The sequence below is a fragment of the Callorhinus ursinus genome, unplaced genomic scaffold (genome assembly GCF_003265705.2).
Source record: "Callorhinus ursinus isolate GAN/ISIS: 27379988/994484 unplaced genomic scaffold, GSC_fseal_2.0 scaffold21, whole genome shotgun sequence".
Lineage (NCBI taxonomy): Eukaryota > Metazoa > Chordata > Mammalia > Carnivora > Otariidae > Callorhinus > Callorhinus ursinus.
In genome coordinates this window covers 26,489,866-26,510,300 of record NW_027397083.1, presented here as the reverse complement: position 1 = coordinate 26,510,300, position 20,435 = coordinate 26,489,866, and the positions used below count along the sequence as shown (strand labels likewise).

Here is a 20,435-nt window from a genome sequence, read left to right as displayed (position 1 = left end):
GTTTGGCAGGTATTGGCAGCATCGACCTTAGTTTTATTGGCATGAAAAACTGTTCAGTGAATGCACTACATTCAGAAAATAGGTTCCTGGAACCCCTAGAAAATGGCTTTGACGTTGTGTGGTGTTCTGGTTATTGTTGTTTTTATCTACAGTGCTTTGTCTCACTCTGAAATTCTTTGGGGGGAAAAAAACCCCACATTTTGATCCTTTGAGTTTGAAAATGTATGTATTAGATTGTCTTTGATGATAGAGGTACCTTTTTGTGTTTGCTGCTTTGTAAGGCTTCAGGGTAGATCTAAGCAAATGATTATATCACAGTTAAGCTTGATGCTCTACCGTAGTGGGCACCAGTCTGAGCCCCTACCTGGTCAGTGTGTCCTCATTACCTATCTGGCATTACTGATTACAGTAATGCTCTGTGAAACCAATAAAATGAACAGGAATTGATTTGGCCTTTCATTAGATGTTTTACAGTCTGCTAGATGATAATCATTAGCATTTTCTCTGTGGCTCTTGAAATAAGACCATCATTTTACTTGCTGCCTCTGCATAGCCATAGGATTTCATAAGTCTGAGAAATAGTGGGATATCTCTGCAGTCATGCCCAGGAAGTTGCTCCCATGAGCTCAGGGCACTCCTAGTCTGAGAGACTGGATCCCCCCTATCTTCTCTCTCTGTGTATTCTTCTCATTTCCATGTCGAGAAACGTCATCAGCTCTCTACACCCTGCTTCTAATCTTTGGCATGGCTTCTGTTGCATAGCCAATCTCTGCTTCTCTCTCTTCCCTTTCTTCCCTGTCTCCTACTTCTCAAGTTCTCAACTTTTATATCTAATGATCATCAATTCCTTTTTCCTAAGTTGAGACACAGTCACAACACACGTCGGGTTGATAATCGCATTCACGTCACACCTGTCTACGTCACCAGTAATTTTTTGGGTATGACTGTTGGATAAGGTGTCATTCTGGATGTTGAAGGGTCCTGGTTCCACTCTTGAAAAATAGCAAGCAGAAAATGAGAGCACCATGAATGGCTAATGAAAGAAAGATGGGGCACCTGGGTGGCTTAGTCAGTTAAGCCTCTGCCTTCGGCTCAGGTCATGATCTCAGGGTCCTGGAATCTAGCCTGGGTCAGACTACCTGCTGGAGTCTGCTTCTCCCTGTCCCTCCTCTCCCCTCCCCCTGCTCCCGCTTGTGATTTCTCTCTCTCTCTCTCTCTCACTCAAATAAATAAACTCTTAAAAAAAGAAGGAAATGATATAACTATTGGGGTAGATTTTGTTTAAAAGTTTGAAAACAACAAATACTGAACAAACGCCTCTGTTCTTGTGGTGAAGAATTCTTCTCTGGCACCTAGGTGGCTCAGATGGTTAAGTGCCTGCCTTCGGCTCAGGTCATGATCCCAGAGTCCTGGGATCCAGCCCCTCGTTGGGCTGCTGTGCAGGGTGTCTGCTTCTCCCTCTGCCTATGCTGTGCAGGGTGTCTGCTTCTCCCTCTGCCTATGCCCCTTACCAACTTGTGCACGCTCTCTCTCTCTCTCAAATAAATAAATAAATAAAATCTAAAAAAAAATTCTTCTCCATTTCTCAGTGCATAAGTGTATAATTCCATTTACCCTGTATTCCATTCTGTTGAAGAAGAAAATTGAAGCCAAAGCATTTGTAAAAGCCCAACATTAGATGCAAACACTTGAGTGTCTTTGCCAGTGAAAATAGGAAGTTGAAACAGCCTGGTGATACTCAGCTAAATCTTTTGCTGGCTTTAGAAGTCTGCTCTATGATTTGTAATTTATTTATTCAATAAGGAATGATTGAAAATATGTATTATGTACTAGGAACTGCGCTTGGAACTAGAGACAGAGACGAAAGACATATTTGCTTGAGAAGCTCAAATCTATTAGGACAAACAGATTAGCAAGAAGGCAGTTAGAGGACAGTATGGTAAGTGCTATGATGAAATGCGCCAATGGTCCTCTGGAGGAATCAAGGAGGAGACTATAGTGGGTTGAATAGTTGCCCCCAAAAGATATTCTAAGTCCCCCCCCCATTATACCTGTGAATGTGACCTTTGGAAATAGGGTCTTTGCAGATCTAGTTAAAGATCTCAAGGTGATACCATGCTGGAGTTAGCGTGGGCTCTAAATCCGGTAATTGGTGTCATATGAGAGAAAAGTGACTCCTTTTCCCATGGAGAAAGGCTTATAAAGATGAAGGCAGAGATGGGACCTAGCTTCCTGTCACCCAGAATTTCTGGCAGCCAACAGAAGCTAAGGAGAGGCATGGAACGTATGTTCTATATTCTCCCTCAGAGCCTTCGGAAGAAACAAATCCTGCCAACACCTTGATTTCAGACTGAGGAAAGAGAGTTTTCTGTGTTTGTTGGAACTTACCAAATCAGTGGTAATTTGCTATGGCAGCCGAGGAAACTGATATGAGAGGGCATCTAACCTAGACAGGGGTGGGGGAGGGACATCTGTTAGAAACTGATTCCCAGGTCAGGAGACATTTCAGCTGTTTTGGAGGCCAGCTAGGAGTTACTAATTTATCACTGGGGAAAAGAATTCCAGGCAGAGAAAATACATATAAACGTAGTTCATGTTATTGCCAGAAAAAAAAAAAGCTTCCCTAAGGCCTAATTTTGTAGAAGGGCAAAAGACATGTTGCTTTCACAGTTTTGTCTCCTTTGAGCCAAGATCTTGCCTTTGCTCTGCAGAATCTACTTGGGTCATAGATGATTGGAGGAGTCGTTGTCCCCTCTCACACCTTGACTTCTGTCGCACTGGTTAATCCATTTCACATCTGATTTATTGTGATAGCTTTCTAACCAGTCTGTCTGTTTTAACCATTGCTTGTCCAACCCCATGGTCTGTTTTCCTCATCACAGCAGTTAGAACTTGTTAAAACCTAAATGACATATGACATTCTTGAGCATAAAATGTTCCAGTGGCTCTTCATTTCATTCAGAGTGAAAAAATGAAGTCCTTAAATATCCTAAAGACCCTAGAACTGACATTCCTTGAGCTTTCTGTTGTGATCTCCTGTGGTTCAGCTGCCAACTCACCTGGCCTCCTTGCAATTCCTGGACACTCTAGGTATGGTCCTATGTCAGGGCCTTGGCACAAGCCGTTCCCTTTTTCCCTAAATACTTATCACCTCCAACATCTGACTGGCCTGCTCTCTCTCTCTCTCCTTCTATGTGTCTGTCCAAACATCAGTCCGTTAGGCCTCATAACTATCGTAAGTGTAAATAGTAACACCTTCCCTAGGACTGCTGATCTTTCTTAGTTATCCCCATAGCACTTAATATCATCTGACTTTTTGTAGTTTTGTTTAATGTTTTCTTTCTCTTCACTAAAAGATAAGCTTCATAAGATGAGGGACATTATCTGCCCTGATAGTTGTTCTATGTGAACTGCCTAACAGTACTTGGTGCATTGTAGAATCTCAACTGGTCATTTTTGAATGAATGGATGAACAATTTTTAGAGGTTTTTTTTTTAACTAAGAACTTTATAAAAATGAAAACGTTTGAGAATTGCTGAACCCATGCTTTATTAAATTTTAAGTGTAACATTATAAAGAAATTTCTAAGGCCTGCAGTGGGTTCTAATATTAATCTCATGTTCCATCCCCCCCAAAAACTAAAAAAACAAAAAATGAAGCATGATTCTTAATCATTGCAGCCTTAATAGTAGATATAATCTGTTTTGGAAGCTGTTCAGTGGTGTTCTAGTCCCTTATAGGCTAGGTTCTGTTGCAAAGTACTTTTTTTACTTGAGCTTCCTCCTTACCCTGACACAAGGAAGAACATTTGAGGCCCACGTGTTATGGAATGGTTTCTATGGGAAGCTTTGCTTCTCTCCTGTGTACTCTGCACGCACACTGGCTGAGGTGTACGAGGCCATCTTTCTGCCCCTCCAACCTGGGTACTCTCGAACTGTTGTTTCTCTGCTGAGATCGTAGCAACTGAGCAGATTCAGCATTCCTGCACACTGTGGATGGGGGGCGCGGGGCAGGGAGGTGGACATCACGGAAACTCCTGTATAGCACCCTCAGGAAACAGTGGTGGCAGCTTGCCTAATCCCTGCATGGTCGGTATCATGTGGGCACACCCGACCGATACCCAAGCGAGCTCGGCGTGTTTGGGGGAATGGCACTGAGTGGGATAAGGCTGCTGGTCAAAAGTGGCAAGAGAGCATTCTGCAGAGGGAGGCAATGCACAGGCTCTGTGCCACTTAACGTCATACTTATCCCATCACCTTAACCCCAACTTGAAGAAGAGGTAGTCCTATCTTCATCTCAGGTAGGCAAATAGAGGCCCAGGGAAGGTTAGTCACTTGCTGAAGGTCACACGGTTAGTGATTTAATCTAAGTTTCTCTGATTCCAGGGACTGTGCTCTTTTACCTCCACTGTGCTGCTATAAATTAGAAATACATTTTGACGGACTTGAGCCTAGATATTTCAAAAATAACATTAGCTCAGGAATGAGGGCGGCTCATGTTGTAGGTGAGATATAGCTAACCATCTAGAAAGACAGATAACCAGGCAGTGTCGAAGGCTCGAGGCCCGGCGGGTATGTGCAGCGCGAGCCCAGCCATTAATCAGACAGGCTCACTTAGGAGGACCCTGGGTTCTAACTTTGAAGGCAGCCAAAGAAAGGTCAAATATATGTTATTGAATCCTCCAGCAAGCAGAGATCTTTGGAATGCTTTGCATTCTACAACATGATAATAATTCTAATTCTGAATTTCTTGCTTGGGACCTTGAAGCATGGAAGTGAAAAAGAGCACCCCTTCCACAAAATACAGACAACAGCCTGGTAACCCTGTGAGTTAGGGTCTCGTTTACCTTTAGTTCCCCATGTCAGTGTCTTTTTCCCTACGTGGGTTTCTCCTCTGTGTATGTAAGTACAGAACTAATGATAATAACGTCGAGAATTATTAATACCCTTTGAGCACCTGGCTCTAAGCGCTCAAGCTGCAGTAACCTTTACTCCTCACAACAACCATATAAAGATGGTGCTGTTTTAATTTCCCATTCTGCCATGAGAAAATGATATTTACCGATGGCTCTCGATAAGCTCTAGGTTACACAGCTAGGAAAAGACCTGAGATTTGCACACCCAGGCAGCCAGTGTCCTGGAGCCGGTCATCTGACAGTCGGCGTTTGTGTTAGGTGTTTCAAAGGACGGGGAAGGGGAGAGCAGTGTCTGCCTCTGTGTTTGATTGCTAAGACATTTCTTCCTCTCTTCTTTTTCTCATCTTTCCCGCCTCCCTTGTTTCTACCCTCTGTCCTCCCCCTCTCCTCCCCGCCCCACTCCTTAAAAAACCCACACAAGCTTTCTCCCACTGCGGGAAGGTGGCATCACTTCGCAGGTGCCTGAGGCTGTGTCAGAATCACGGAGCCTGGAATTCTCAGTCTCTGCCTCCTAATTAACTTTTTCTTGGGCAAGGTCATCGAACTTCTCTCCTCTCCGTGTCCTCATTCATTACAGAATGAAGGCACCATTACAAATTGCCTTTTAAGATTCTTGTGGAGCACTCTTTCAACAAAAGCACAAAATGCTTTATGAATCTGAGAAATAGCTCCGATTTCAGGCCAGAGGTAGGTAGGAAATGGAAAAGCCCTCTCAGGAACTTTGGTCCACCCGAATGACCCAGCTACTATCACTGCAGCCTGGATTCATATCTCACTCAAGATTTAACATCTCATTCCATGTGGTTATATAAAATCACAGACTGCTTTTCCCTGGGAGAGCTTGCTGGAATTTGTTTCTTAAAAGTCTCCAGACGGTGACCTCCCGGGGTAATCTATGTCTTGGCTCCAATGTGGCAGTGTGGCAGGAAACCTTCTGACCCCCTCACCCGGGCTTTCTCCTTAACTGCTTTCCACAATAGCACTTTCATGCTCCTCTTCCTTAGCACTCCTGTGAATGCCGAACACGAGATTACAAACTGCTTTCAGAGTTTTTGTTGCAAAGATATAATTTCACCATTGCCTTAGTTTTTACATTGTACGGAGTCCTTAACTAACTTCCCAAATTTTGCTTTTTGAAATTTGAACACCAGTTCTTACTCTGTTCCTCTTCTTAGGTTTTTGTCTTAATCCCTTATTATTTTCCTTGCTATTGATTCTCATCCTCAACAAATTCTCAAACCCTGGCATTGATTTTTACACCAGTTAGGGAAGACCTAACTATATTCATTATATTATGTTAAATAATATACTAAATTAAATTTATTAATAATAAATATAACAAATTAATAAATTAAATATATTCATTATTCACTATATTAATTAACCTAGAGAGAAAGAGACTGACAGTTTTAAGAGGAACTAACCATTGTTGAGCACTTACTGTTTGTGGGCACTGTGACAAGTATTTCATATGCACTACTTGTTTAATGCTGGTAAATATCAGTGTGCCCTAGGTTCTCCCAGTGCCTTCACTATACAGATAAGGAATCTGATGCTTAATTAAGGAGATTAAGCAGTTTTCAAAATAAGGTCATGGTGGTAATCCTTTTGTAATATATAAATGTAATAAAGCAACACATTTTTCACCTTAAAACTTATACAATGTTTTATGTCAGTTACATCTCACCAAAGTTGAGGGTTGGGAATCAATCAACTAATAAGGACTGGAATCTGGATCTGTTTCCAGAGTCTTAATCACTCACCAAGCTTTAGGCTCTGCAGGAGAATTACCCAGGCATCCGTGTTGTTTGGGTAACGTGTCAATGATTGACCCCTATGTGCACAAAATCGGTCAAATATTCCTCATTCTCAGGTATTTAGAGATGTCCTGCTGAATTGCTCCTCTTTTTATATCTTTCATCCATTTCTGCATTTCAGTGACTTTAACTCATGAAACCTATTCATATTCAACATTTTGACCGTGCCTCCCTAGGGAAAAGCCACCGGTCTTACTCTGAATGAAATTGGAATTGCAGGAAAAGAAGGCGATATTGGCAGTCCCAAATCCTTCTTCCTAAGAGCGTGGGTACCTGATGAGGAAGGCTGAGTAGAAGAGGCTCTTCAGTGAAATAGCCCAAAGCCTGGGTTAGTGGAATACCAGCTCCAGTCACCACTTCTCCTTCCTCATGGCCTGTCTTCCAGCAAGCCCAGGCCTTCTTTTGTTCCACCAGTGGTGCTCCATGCCTCTGTCCTTTTGCCTGCCCTGACTTGACCATCCTTGGTCCCAGCCTGCCTGGTTACTCACTGTTTTTCTGATTCAGCTCTGGCATCCACTGTTGTGCGGACCTCTCTTTGACCTCCTAGGAAGAAGCAATCCTTTCCTTCTCTCTGCCTCCTTTGAGTTTGCATAGGCAGCATTGCTAGGATCTGTAAAGCGCTACATGATATGTACACTCTACACCTCAGGGCTTTTGCACTTGCTGTAACCTCTGCTTGGAACACTTTTCTGCTTGATGCTTTACTCTTTCTACGCTTGGGTCTTTATTCATATGCCACCTGCTCAGTGAGGCCTTCCATTATCCCCCTGTTTAATTGCAACCTTCCCACTGGCACAGCCCCCACTCCCCTGCCCTCTTCTGTTTCTCGCTATATCGCCTTTCATCTAACTTACTCTGTCACTTACACATCTATTTTGTTGTTCTGTATCTTCTCCCACTAGAATATAGACCCATAAGTTGAAATATTTTACCTATTCTTTGTAATCCCTGGTTCTCGGAATAATCTTTGGCACAGAGGGTGTTCAGTAAGTAATTGTTGAATAATTAAATAAAGGGTACTGTGCCCCCACACACTGTCATGGAATGCTACAGACTGGAAGAATAAATAGACAATAAAGGATTGTCTATTTTTTGTAGCGTTTGGCACCGTTGACATTTTGGGCTGGATAAGTCCTTGCTTTGGGGCTGTCCTGTGCACACAGGATGTTTAGCAGCAGCATCCCTGGTCTCTACTCACTAGTATGGCCACCAATGGCACTCCCCCATTTGTGACAACCAAAAAGGTCTCTAGACATTGTTAAATATCCCCTGGGGAGGTGAGGATTGCCCTTAGGGAGAACCACTGTAATAGACTCACAGGTTTTGGGGAACAGGGATCACATCTTACTAGAGTATCTAGTGTCTTCATACGTAGTAAATGTTTGAGACATTTCTAAAACTGAATTGCTCTGACTTGGTCGAATTGTTATTTCAAATTTCATGATACAATTCATGACACAAAACTGTCTTTTCAAAAGTTGTTTTCTCTATATAAGTAATTTACAAAAAAAAATAGAGGTTTAGTATCACTAGGGTTCCAGATTATGATATAGAGGAAAGCAGAATTGCAAAAAATTTGACCCTAGTCCTTAAGAATCTCATAGTCCAGTTAGAGAGGCATATATATACAGCACCCCTCTCCCCCAAAATACAAAAGGATGCGCTGTCTCTCCATTCAACCTGTGCCATTCCCATCTAACTTATCCTCTGTAACAGGTTTTCTATGAAGACCTATATAGTGAATATTATGACTTTCCAGACCAGAGGATGTCTGTTGCAACTACATCCACAGAAAATAGCAGCATTATAGACGTTTTCTTATATCAGTGTTTCTAGAGCTAAGGCAAAATCTCAAGACTAATCTAAAAGTGACTGTGCCCCCACACACTGTCATGGAATGCTACAGACTGGAAGAATACAATGATTTCCAAGGATGTGTGAAATAAAGGCACAGTTTAAACCACAGGCTTAGTGGGCTGGGGAAGCAAGTCATTGGATCACAGCTGTATTTTATAAATGATAGAGAATAGAGAACAATACAAGGCAATGCAATGGAAGACAATACAATAGAAAATATCAAAATTCATTACACAGACTAAGTCAATCTTCTATTACTGGTTGTGTATATGTGAAGGCTTCTGATATAAAATTTATGCCTTACTATTTAGTGTAGTAAAAAAGATTAGCAAAGCATGATCTTAAACCAAATAACTAGAATGATGGACAGAAGAAAAGTCTGTATGCAGATATCCAAGCAGTTCACTACTGTGCCTGAAGGTCACTAACAAACCTGGGAAGTGGATGGGAAATGGGAAGATGGAGAGGACGGGTCCCAGATTCTAAGATGCTCCTGCTCGCCTGCATGGCTTACCGCATTCTCTTCTGTTCTGTCTCTGACCTTGACGTGAGTTAGCAACACTGGCTCATTTTCATCTTCTATTCAGTACCTTTCCACAGGACAAACCTTGACCTGAACTGTCCTTTTTCCTGTGCTTCTCTACTTGGCAAAAATCCCATTCATTCTTCCAGACCCAACTCAAATGCCAGCTCTGTTGAAAAGCTTTGCCCCAAGTCCACCAGGCACAATTTATCATGTTCTCCTGCATGTTCTCTCAGCACTTTATTCATTTTGCTATAGTAGCATTTATCATGTTTTATGATGCTTGGTTTTATATGTGCCACTCTCTGTCACTGGATTGTGGGCTTCCTGGGGATGGGGACCATCTCTCACCTAGTTGTAGACTTCTCAGTTTCCAGCATATCATCTATACATCGTTGGTAGGCAAGTCCCAAGTGGATGGCTTAGAGAAGTGGTTGACTTGGGACTCGAAACCCAGAGTACCGCTTTGTAGCATTGTGACCTTCAGCTTCTCTAAGCCAACTTTCTCATCTGGCAGTCAGGATAGCATGACTAATGCACAGTGCTCTCATTGTTAGCATAAAATAGAATATTGTCTATAAAGTACTTAATAGGTCTTCCAAAAATGGAATTCACCATTACCATTGTTAGTATTATTACTGTTGAAATGGGGAGTGTAAAGGCCTATTGGAATTGTGGATACAGACACAGATGGTAAGTAATAGGGATGAAGGTGATTTGGGGCCAATAATTAAATATTTTGCAATATACTGTGTGCTTGGGACCAGAATGATATGAAAATTGAGAGTTGTAGACATCTGGATGTTTGGTTTTATGTATCAGACTAGCTACCTAGATGATTTTACTCTTACCTTTTCTCTTCATTTTAAATTGAGAGGGGAGAAATGGAAAAAAAAAAAGGGGGTTAAAATAACAGAACTTTGCTCCTGGAGACACCTAGTAGACTTAAATTGTGTAAAATTGGAACACACTTTCTCAGTCTCAACACTATTGACATTTGGGGCCAGATAATTCTTTGTTATGCAGTGTCAACCTATGCATTACAACATGTTTAGCAACATCCCTGTCCTCTATCCACCAAATGCCATTAGCACACTGACCCCACCTGCCATCTTCTGAGGACCAAAAATGTTTGAGGGGGTCTTTGATAGATACATACCATGTTCTGAAAGAGGTCAGCAATAAACCAAAAAGCAAACATGGAGGTGATATCCCCTTTGTTATTGACAGAAATGAGTTGAAGAACATGAGTTTCAGTCTGTAACAAGCTAGTTTGCTAAGAATGAACACAGAATAAGGCCAACTTACCAACCACATCCCAAGGAGGAAGGTGTCATTCGGGAGGTAAGGAAAATTGATTCCATCTGAAGGCAGCTTACTCCCAAGAAGGATGCCAGGTGGCCATAGAGTTTTGCTGAGCATGAATAGGTTTTAAATATTTCCTTCTTTCCCCCTTTTTGGGATTTTAGGTGCACATAATCAACTTAATTATAATCTTTGATTCATGACATCCTGTAGTCATTGGTCCATGGTGGTCAGCTACCATTTATTTAGATACCTTGGTGGTTATTTTTAAAGGATGTAATTCACATCTAGTAATGAATTATCCAGAATAAAACTAGAAATGTAACAGTTACATACTTCTAAACATACGGTGCTCCTCTGCCTGGTCTCCTGCTTCTCCTGCCTGAGAATCATCATCCTGATACATATTCTTCCTAAATTTACAAATAGAATTTATTCCCTTTACCGGCACAGGGCAGAGCGAGCAATGCTGGCAAAGAGAGGTCAGAAATGAACTTAAGGAAAGCTTCCTCAAGGAAACCAGGAGGGAAGCAAAGGGTTTCCTTTTATCCGATGGTGCTGAGACTTGTATGTTTCCTTGTATTTTGTCAGAAAACAGGATATCCCTAGAAACTAAATATATGCCCATAGAACTTTAAGAGGATCCTGCAAAGTGTTTAGAACTTGAATGGTTGTTACTTTTTTATTAGTGTAAAACTATTCTCGTCAAATCAAACACATGGTGACGATACTGGGCATCTATGAACTGGCATCTTCAAACCCACATTCTCATTTTATTCCCCTTAATGCCCAAGTTTTGTTTCCCATGCTAAGAATTTTTGAATGTAAAACAGGTAGTCTTTCTGTGGATTAATTCTCCCTCAATTTTGAGTTTTCTGATTTTATTTTCTTGCACAATGCAAAGAGTCCTTTCAAAAATAGAATAATACCGTTTCAGAGTTGATCCAGTGCAACATCTCCCCCAGGGTAGTACATTAATAACAAATGACACTGTGATGGCAGATTCAGGTTTATAATTTCATTGTATATTTGCAATCTATTCAAGCCATGCTTTGGAATTAGGAAAGTGGTTGATAAAAGAGCAACATACCCATGATGCCTGAGTTATTTCTGAGTTTACAGAGGAGCTGTGGCTCCAAGTTCCATTGCAAACCACATGATACTACTAAACTCATCAAGTCGAGGAAGGAGTGACAATGAGCCCTCATTAAAGAATAAGCTCCTTGCATAGGGATCTTTTCTAAGTCACTGCCACATCTCCAGAATGTAGCACACAAACTGATGCATAATAGTACTGTTATTTAGAAAAACAGAATCCTGGTGATAAATAACAGTCAAATCTAGTTCTTGGGCACATTACACCTGCAGTGCCCTGTGCTGGTGGTTTACGTTGGTAATTGAATTTAACCTGCACAGCATGGGTATTATCATTATTGGTTTGTTCTTGAGAAACCTGAGGTCCACAGGAGTGAAATAATTTGCTGTAGGTGACACAGCTAATAAAACAGAACAAGGAATTGAGCCATGTAGTTCTACCATCCTATATTTACATAAACTAGAAAGAAATGTAATGGTGGCTTGGCTTTTTGTTTCGGTCATGCCATCAACAAAGTAATGCACAAAATTATAGGTCCTCTGATTATCAGAATCGTTTTCTTTGAAATGCTGGGTTGATAGTTGATCAAGAAGAACCAGATAGAAATAATCTATTCACAACCTTTAGTCTAGGATACTAGTATATTTTGATAGCTTACAAGGTATTCAAAGAAAACTTGCATTGATCTTGATTTCAAGTAGTTTAAGTTTTGGATTGCATGCTCATTCTTTATTTGCTTTTGTGTTTTGTCTTTTAAATTATTTTGTCATCATCTCTGAGGTTCGAATAGGTAATGAATTTCTTTTATATTCCAGATAAATTCTGTTCAAGAAAAATCCTATGTGCCTGGATTTGGTCAATTGTAAAGTGGCTCAGACAAAAATGGAGATGTGATGAGACGTACATGAACTCGAGCAGCTCCCTACCTCCCTTCTTTCGTGCCACATGTGCAATTTGGACATATTTTTTCTTTCAATTTACAGTCCATTTCCTTAACTACAGTCCATAGTTCCTTATGGAACTATCCCAAAAAAGAATAAAGCTGCCCATGTGAATACCAGGTTGCAGACCAACCTGCACTATAACATATAAAGAAAAGACAAGACTTTGTAGCCAAAGAAATCTTTGCTTGAATCTTGACTCTACTGCTTTGATACCTGTATGACCTTAGATGGGGTACTGCATTTTTGAGCCCCAGTTTCACCTTTTTTGTCAAACGGTAACACCTCCCTAATAATACCATGATAAGGGCCATTATACTATTATTAGAAATTAAAGTATAAATAACAAGGAATGCCTTTCATGCATCCTTGATGAAGCTGAACACCTTGTCAGATGGGTCTATGTTGTCTGGTATTAGACGATTTGTTCTTGGTCCATGTTTCACAGCCATAACATTATTGCTGTCGATCAAATGTATTTAACAAGATACTTAACACTATGTGCCACACACTATTTAAAGGCCTTTACAAATATTAACTCATTTCATCCTCATAGCACCATATTTATTATGACATCTACGTTCTTAGACTATCACAAGCATCTCATGCTTTCTTCCAAAATCTCGATATCGTTTCTTCTTAAGAGTTGAGTAAATCAGGAGCACACAGGTATTATGAATCTGCCGATCTGTGTGTATACGTGTGTGTGCACGTATGTGCTGTTTGTTTCACTAAAGAAACCCAAACTGAGTTTCTTGCTTCCAAACCCCTGTCTTCTTTTGGGGTTGCTTGAAACTTTATCAGCTTTCCATCTATCATTTTCAGTTTGCAAAACCACTTTATTTTTTTTTTTTTTGTAACCAGCATTGATGCAGAGCTATATGTTAAATATCTTACTTGAAATGGTAGTTGTCAGTGCACAAATGTGTGATTTTTGGGGAAAAGGGATTTTGTATATATTTGTATGCATATATTTATATACATATTGATTTTTGATGAACATACCAAAGCAGATGTTGTGTGAATGTTTTTTGCACAGTCTCAGGGTACTAAGATGCTGGAAAATGGGAAATGGTATTTGAATAGCAAGGTATGCACTATCTGTCCTCTGGCAGACACAGAGGAGCTCACAATTAATTACTGAGCTACAGAACGTAAAATTATCCAGGGAGTAGTAAATGATATGGAAAATGACAATATTGTGAGAAGTTCTATGTACCTGAACTAGTGTTGAACTATCCAAAGAAGTCCTGAACTAGTGTTGAACTATCCAAAGAGGTTATGTAGCTTTTTAAAGTTAAATCCATATTTTTGTGATGATGGCAAAATATAACCATGGCATCTTTCCAGTGTGACATGTTTCTTTCTTTTTTTTTTTTTTAAGATTTTATTTACTGAGAGAGAGCACAAGTGGGGGGCAGAGGGAGGGGGAGAAGCAGACTTCCCACTAAGCAGGGAGCCCGAAGCAGGGCTCGATCCCAGGACCCCGAGATCATGACCTGAGCTGAAGGCAGACGCTTAACCGACTGAGCCACCTAGGCACCCCATTGTGTGATATGTTTCTAATTGCAGTTAAAAACATTTGCTCACCTAGCTCTCGTGTGAAAAAGAAACTGTGGTACCAAGTTGCAGTCGTCTTCATTAATGAGAAATTTTGCAGTTTGGGTACTAAATTACTGGTTATCCTGCAAGGCTTGATAATAAATTATTTGGCATGAAAGTGTGTTGAGGAATTGTTATAGCAAGAGTTTTCTGATCAGAATAATGTGCAAAATATAGGGGAATTCATTCAGCAACTATTTTTAAGCATCTACTGTGTGCTCAGATTCTGAAACTGTGGTACAATGGGGAACAAGAACAATCCTAGTTACTTCTCCTGATGGGTCTTACAGTCCAATGGATGAAACAGAAGATGGTAATCAGTTATATGTAAGTGAACAATGGTAGTTAGTACTGAAAAGGAGAGGTTCCCAGAGCTATGCTGTGCTAGTGGCTAATAAGGGAAAGTAACCTGGTCTCAGAAGGCTAGCAGGGTAGCACTGAGATGGGGTGGGGATCATTTTTTGATGCTTATCAAAAGGCTTATCAAAGTTCACACCCTTTGAAACCACATTTTCACATTGAAGCATTTCCCCTAAAGGAATAATTTGAGGTGTGTTAAGCATTTTAGCTATAAGGACAAGGCATTGTTTTCTTATAGAATTGTTGGAAACATCTTAAATATTCAAAAGTAAGTGCTTAGTTAAATGTATATTATCAAAAATGATACCGACTACCTGGGGTGCCTGGGTGGCTCAGTTGGTTAAGCATCCAGTTTTTGGTTCTGGCTCAGATCGTGATCTCAGGGTCATCAGATCAAGCCCCATGTCCAGCTTGTGCTCAGTGCAAAATCTGTTCGAGATTCTCTCTCCCTCTCTCTCTGCCCCTCCCTGTGCTCACAGGTGTGCGCACGTGCGTGCTCTCTCTCTCAATAAATAAATAAAACCTTAAAAAACTTATATTAACTACCCAAGATCTTTTAAAATAATGCAAAAATGTTTTTATTATAATAAAAGATGTTTTAGGAGTAGTTACAAAATAGTATTTCAGTTGCCTTTGCCTTTACCCCTACCCTATCCTTTCTAGTTACTCAATTTATCCTATTTGCTTTCAAATATATCAATAATCAGAATAGCAGCAACAGTAATAGCTGCTCATACTAACTACCACTTAGCACATGCCAGCCCTGTGTGAAATACTTTATTATTTCAAATGATCTATATGTAAACCAGTGAAATAGGTATTATGACATTTATTTCTTTTTGTATTCCGAAACTTTTAAATATGTCAACACAGGTATGTATGCTCTATGCACCAAGGAAAGAATTGTTTCAGTGTTCACACTATTCACCATGAGTTTCCTTATTGACATCTTATCTAAGAGAAATCCCTTATTTTTTTGGTGACAGCATTCTGCCAAGAGGGCTGCAAATATGGTGGAACGTGCGTGTCTCCTAACAAATGCGTCTGTCCTTCTGGATTCACAGGAAGCCACTGTGAGAAAGGTAACCTTGCCTGTTTTGTTATTTTGGGGGGTTAGTACTGTGGGTTGACTTAATATGTCCTGTTTTGATGGTGGATGTACCTCTCCCAAAGTGGGTACCTTTTTGTTACTACATAACAGGCATCTTCCCTTTGAAAATAGGGCTTCGTTTGCTCTCCCTCCAGTGTGTCTAATTTCGCAAGGTCCAGTCTTTTCTCTGCTATAGTTTGCAGTGTGCATTTTTAGGGCTAGTTAGAGATAACGCCTCACGAACTAACCTGCCCCACTTATCATCTATTGGGTAGCATCACATGCAACTACTGGAGTTTTAACAATCTGCTGCATCAATGGAATCTAAATTAGAACCACATGCTCCTTGCATAAAAGCATGTTAAGTAACTCCAGCAGCAGGTTTATTGGTGTGCTTGGAATTTTATTCTAATATTGGTTTATTACAAACATTATCATTCATGGACCTGATAATGTAAGCCAATTAGTTTTGGTAAGATTCTGTTATGTGCCCCTTTCTATTTGCAGTAAATGTAGTGTTTATACTTGGTGCTATTTGGTGAAATCCAGCTCGGTCATTAATTACAAGAAGTCCTCCTACCTTTGTGTAAGTGAAATTTGACAATCAATGTTAGTGTGCCAGTAATCCATGCAAGCAACAGGTCAATGCCATATAAAACTAAATATTTCAGTGTATTTGTCCATGAGTTTTATTAGGGTAAAACCACTGTATCATATTTTTCTGAGAAGGGAATAAACTTGACACCATAGAATTGCAGAGAAAAGTGGAAATACAATGTTGTCATCATCATTCCTATTATTTGATGAGGGGGAGGATGTCTTCATCTAATGCCAAAGACCTAAGCAAAGCTCTTTTTTCCTTTGGGGTGTAAGGGTTTCATTTTTTTTAATGAGCCTATTTATTATACCCCAAATTGTCCAACATATTACATTGTGCTGCCTGTATATTTATAAGGCAGCCTGGTCCTTTAAAAAACATGTCACAATTTACATAAATTATTCAACAAGGAAATCAGCAATGGGTGTGCCATTGTTTCCATGTTTTGTGATATTACCAACAAATCAGGTCACATTTATTAAATAATATTAAATGGCGTATCCTTAAAAAGAGACCTGTAAAGGAGCCAAGTTCTGCTCCTGAGCAGCATGAGAGCATTACCACATGGAGCTGAAATATTCTTGCCAAAAGCAAAGAAACTTAATGGTAACTTAACACACATGCCTTTATTGCAGTACACTGGATTTTGATTAGGTTTTCTAGAATGAAAAAAAATCTAAAGGTTTAGCCTTATTTCCTCTAGAACTGCTGTGTTTCCCTAAAATGTGTATACAGGGATTTGTGGGGACAGAATGGTGATGGTGAAGATGTTGATAATGACGGATACTACTACTGATACACAATTTCTCATGTACTAGTTATGTCTAAGGCCTTGTAAATGAATGCTTTAATATTAACAAACAAGAGATTACTGTCATTACTCCCATTTTATAGATGGCAAACTAAAGCTTTAGCCACATGAAGCAATCTCTGCAATGCTATCAGAGCCGGCATTAGAACTGAGAATAAAACATAAGTTGCATTGCACAAAGCCTGAGTTATAAACTTTGCATATATTTCTCAAGGATAATACATGGACTTCCTGTTAAAATCCAGATTTCTGCTCTTCCACCCCGTACCTGGTGAATCAGAAAGTCTGGGGAGGAGGGTCCACAAATCTTTACTTTCACCAAGCACCTCAGGTTGCCTGTTACAAACCAGTTGTTATATTGTTATTTGAGATACTTAAGCAGAACATCTGTAAAGTTCTTACTCTTTTTACCTTTTAAAGAATTAGGGGAGAGCATTGATCTTAGACCAGGGTCCAAGTGAGTGGCAGCTCAGGAAAATTTAATTGTGGTTTCTGATGGCTTGTTCATTTGACCTCTGGCCTTTTCTCTCCTCAATAAGTGGTTGGCTGAATCAGTGCTTACATTCTGGTCCATAATGTGGAGCAGGAAAATAGAGGTAAAGGAGAAAATCAAGACTGGAGGGAAAGGACTGGTAGGACATGGGTTCCTACGTAAATCTTACAAATGTTGAATTTGAGATTGAGAATTCCATTTTCTTAAGTATGTGCACAGTTATTGTAAGATTAAAAAAAAAAAGGTTTCTCCACATGTGATGCTCTCTCCTATCAGTAGCAAAGCCATTCCATTTGATACTGGCCAGTATTCTAATTCTGTAAGATTTTTTTGGCAGTAGAATAAAGTACACATTTTCCCGTCAATTGTGTGCAAGAGATGTAGATGAATTGTAGGCAAATACTGAAACATATGCCATATCTTATCTGAATTATTTTGTCATATTGATCATTAATAATAAACATTAAATAATTCTGTTTTCCACTGAGTAGTGATATGGATACCTTGAGTCTCAGGGTGCAAGGGAAAAATGCATTATGAATGTCTCATAGCATGATTAGACTAAATCTTTATTTGGTTTCTTTCAAGTTCAGGGCTAATTAAATGGTCTCTTTTGAGATATATAGAGTTCACTTATGTTTAGTCTTAAAATGTTTCCCATGGCCCCCCGGTTACTGGTTTTATCCATTGTGATATTCAGCCTTTCAGAATACAAGCACATTTAGTTAAATCATTGAAATCATTTGTTAAAGAAAATACCTATCTAGAATTTAATGAAGTTAAAACACCCACCTGTGTTTGGTATGTAACACAAAGATGAACAACTCAAATGTGAAATCAAAGAGCCACACTAAATCCAAAAATAGGTTACCGACCATAAAACAGAACACCATTTTCTGAGAACTGAATGAGATTAAGTTTTCTACTTGGCATTAAGCATATTTGCAAGCAAGAACAAGTAGAGATACATACAAGGTATCAAACTAAGTCTAATTAGAGATTTCTTAAGCTTGACAATATTGACCTTGCGGACCAGATAATTCTTTGTTGTCGAGGGCTGTCCTGTGCATTGTAGGATGTTTAGCAGCATCACTGGACTCTATACCCACTAAATACCATTAGCTGTGTCACCCCCAGTCATGACAAGCAGAAATGTCTCTTGACATTGCCAACTATTCCCAGGGAGGCAGAATTAATTCCCATGGTCGACACTGGGTTTAAATGTAGCATTTAAAAAAAATCTTTTACAAAAATGGTACATGTGTATGTAGATGTGTATTTGTATATATATGTGTGTTGTGTGTGTGTGTGTGTAGGTATGCACACATATATATTTTAGGTAAATGTATCAGCGTTAGTTGATAACATAAAAATTATAAGAATTTTTTTGCTAGAGAAAATATTTTAAAGCATCTGTTGAGCATTTTTAGAAGTGCTTAGAGTTGCTGTAATTTAGAACATTCTTGACCAAGAACCAGAGACTGGCTGATTTCCATCATGTGGTATGTGAGGCACACCTTCTTACAGTCCTGGGAACCAGGTTGGTATGGAAGCTGTGCCAGTTCTCTGTCCACTTTCTCCCAGTGACAGTGTAAACATGTGAATGCTTCAACCCTACCCAGGAAGCATGTGACCCTAACCCTTGTGTTCTCCTGAAGGAAGAGAAAATCCTTTATTCATCCATCCATTCTCCCTCCCTCCCTCCCTCCCTCCCTCCCTCCCTCCCTCCCTCCCTCCCCCCCCCCCCCCCCCCCTCCCCCCCCCCCCCCCCCCCCCGTGCCTTCCTGCTTCCCTCCCTCTTCCCTTCTTGCCTGCCTGCCTGCCTGCCTTTTGTACTTAGAGAATGTGTTCATGCACAAGCTGGGGAAGGGGCAGAGGGAGTGGGAGAGAGAGAATCTTAAGCAGACTCCATGCCCAGTATGGAGCCTGATGTGGGGCTCGATCTCACGACCCCGAGATCATGACCTGCACTGAAATCAAGAGTCAGACACTTAACCAATTGAGCCACCCAGGCACCACATTCTTTCTTTTTTTTAGAAGGAAGTTTTCAATATATGTAATAAGATAATGTCTCATAAAACTTAGATACACACATTTTAAATGGAATTTTCTCTGTAATGTTTTCTCTCTGACAATACCAGGCGGTCACTTTTAGTAGGAGTTTTCACTGGGATATAATTGCAGATGTTCTTTCTGGTGGTACACACAGGACAGCTAATTTTACTGCATTTCCCTATTTGTATACTCCATGAATTCTAAATGGTATAAATTCAGACACTCATAACCAACATCTTGTGAATCAGACAGTGAGAATTGGGCAGTACTCATCAAACTATAGGCTAGACAATAGTATAATGTAAAAAACTGGGAAAAATATGCTGATATTATAAAAATAGCAGACCTTGACTTTTTCCCGCATAACTTCAGAAATGGGTTCCTTTATTGTAAATATTATTCATTTAACTCACATAAGCAATGAACTCTCACAACCTGCAAGCCTTTCCAAAGCATACTAAGAACCTGATCAAGAATATTCAAGGAGATCAATAAATAGCCAAAAAAAAGAAGTTTGACACTGTTATCCATTGACAATATAATTTCCAGTAGCTATTGTGTTCTTATTTTGGTTATCTGGATTTTCTAATACAATAAATATTATTTGTGTTTATCTTAAACTTGTAAAAATCATTACTGCAAAGAACATAAAAACTCACAAAAAGGACTTCATTTTTCTCAGTTCCTGGGGGTCTTTTAACTTTTCCTTTAAAGGAAATGACTTTTTGCCAGATAATTTATTCTGTTCTTTTCCCTGTGCCTTGGGGCCTTCCGGATATATAGACAGAGGGCAGCAGTTTGCCCTGAGTGTGTTATCCACCCGCCAGAATGGTCAGAAACAAAGACTTCTGTATTCTTCCAAATTTTAAATACTGCTCTGGTTTTGAGAGCGCTGTACTGGCATTCATCTATATGCATTTTCTCTGCCTTTCCTTGTTTCAGGGAAACATTTTAAGAGCTTTTAAGAAGGTG

The 20,435-nt window shown here is 39.9% G+C and overlaps 1 protein-coding gene and 1 pseudogene across 4 annotated transcripts in view; one reads left to right on the top strand and one right to left on the bottom strand.

Moving 5' to 3' along the window:
• LOC112829168 (cyclin-P pseudogene) overlaps positions 1-7,191 on the bottom strand; it is a 41,555-nt pseudogene extending 34,364 nt beyond the window's left edge.
• NELL1 (neural EGFL like 1) overlaps positions 1-20,435 on the top strand; it is an 857,163-nt gene that overhangs the window by 638,740 nt on the left and 197,988 nt on the right. For all 4 annotated transcript variants that reach the window (XM_073904919.1, XM_073904917.1, XM_073904918.1 and 1 more), the window contains one exon: positions 15,403-15,498. In XM_073904919.1, the coding sequence (XP_073761020.1) occupies positions 15,403-15,498 (96 nt within the window). The remainder of the gene's footprint in view (positions 1-15,402; positions 15,499-20,435) is intronic.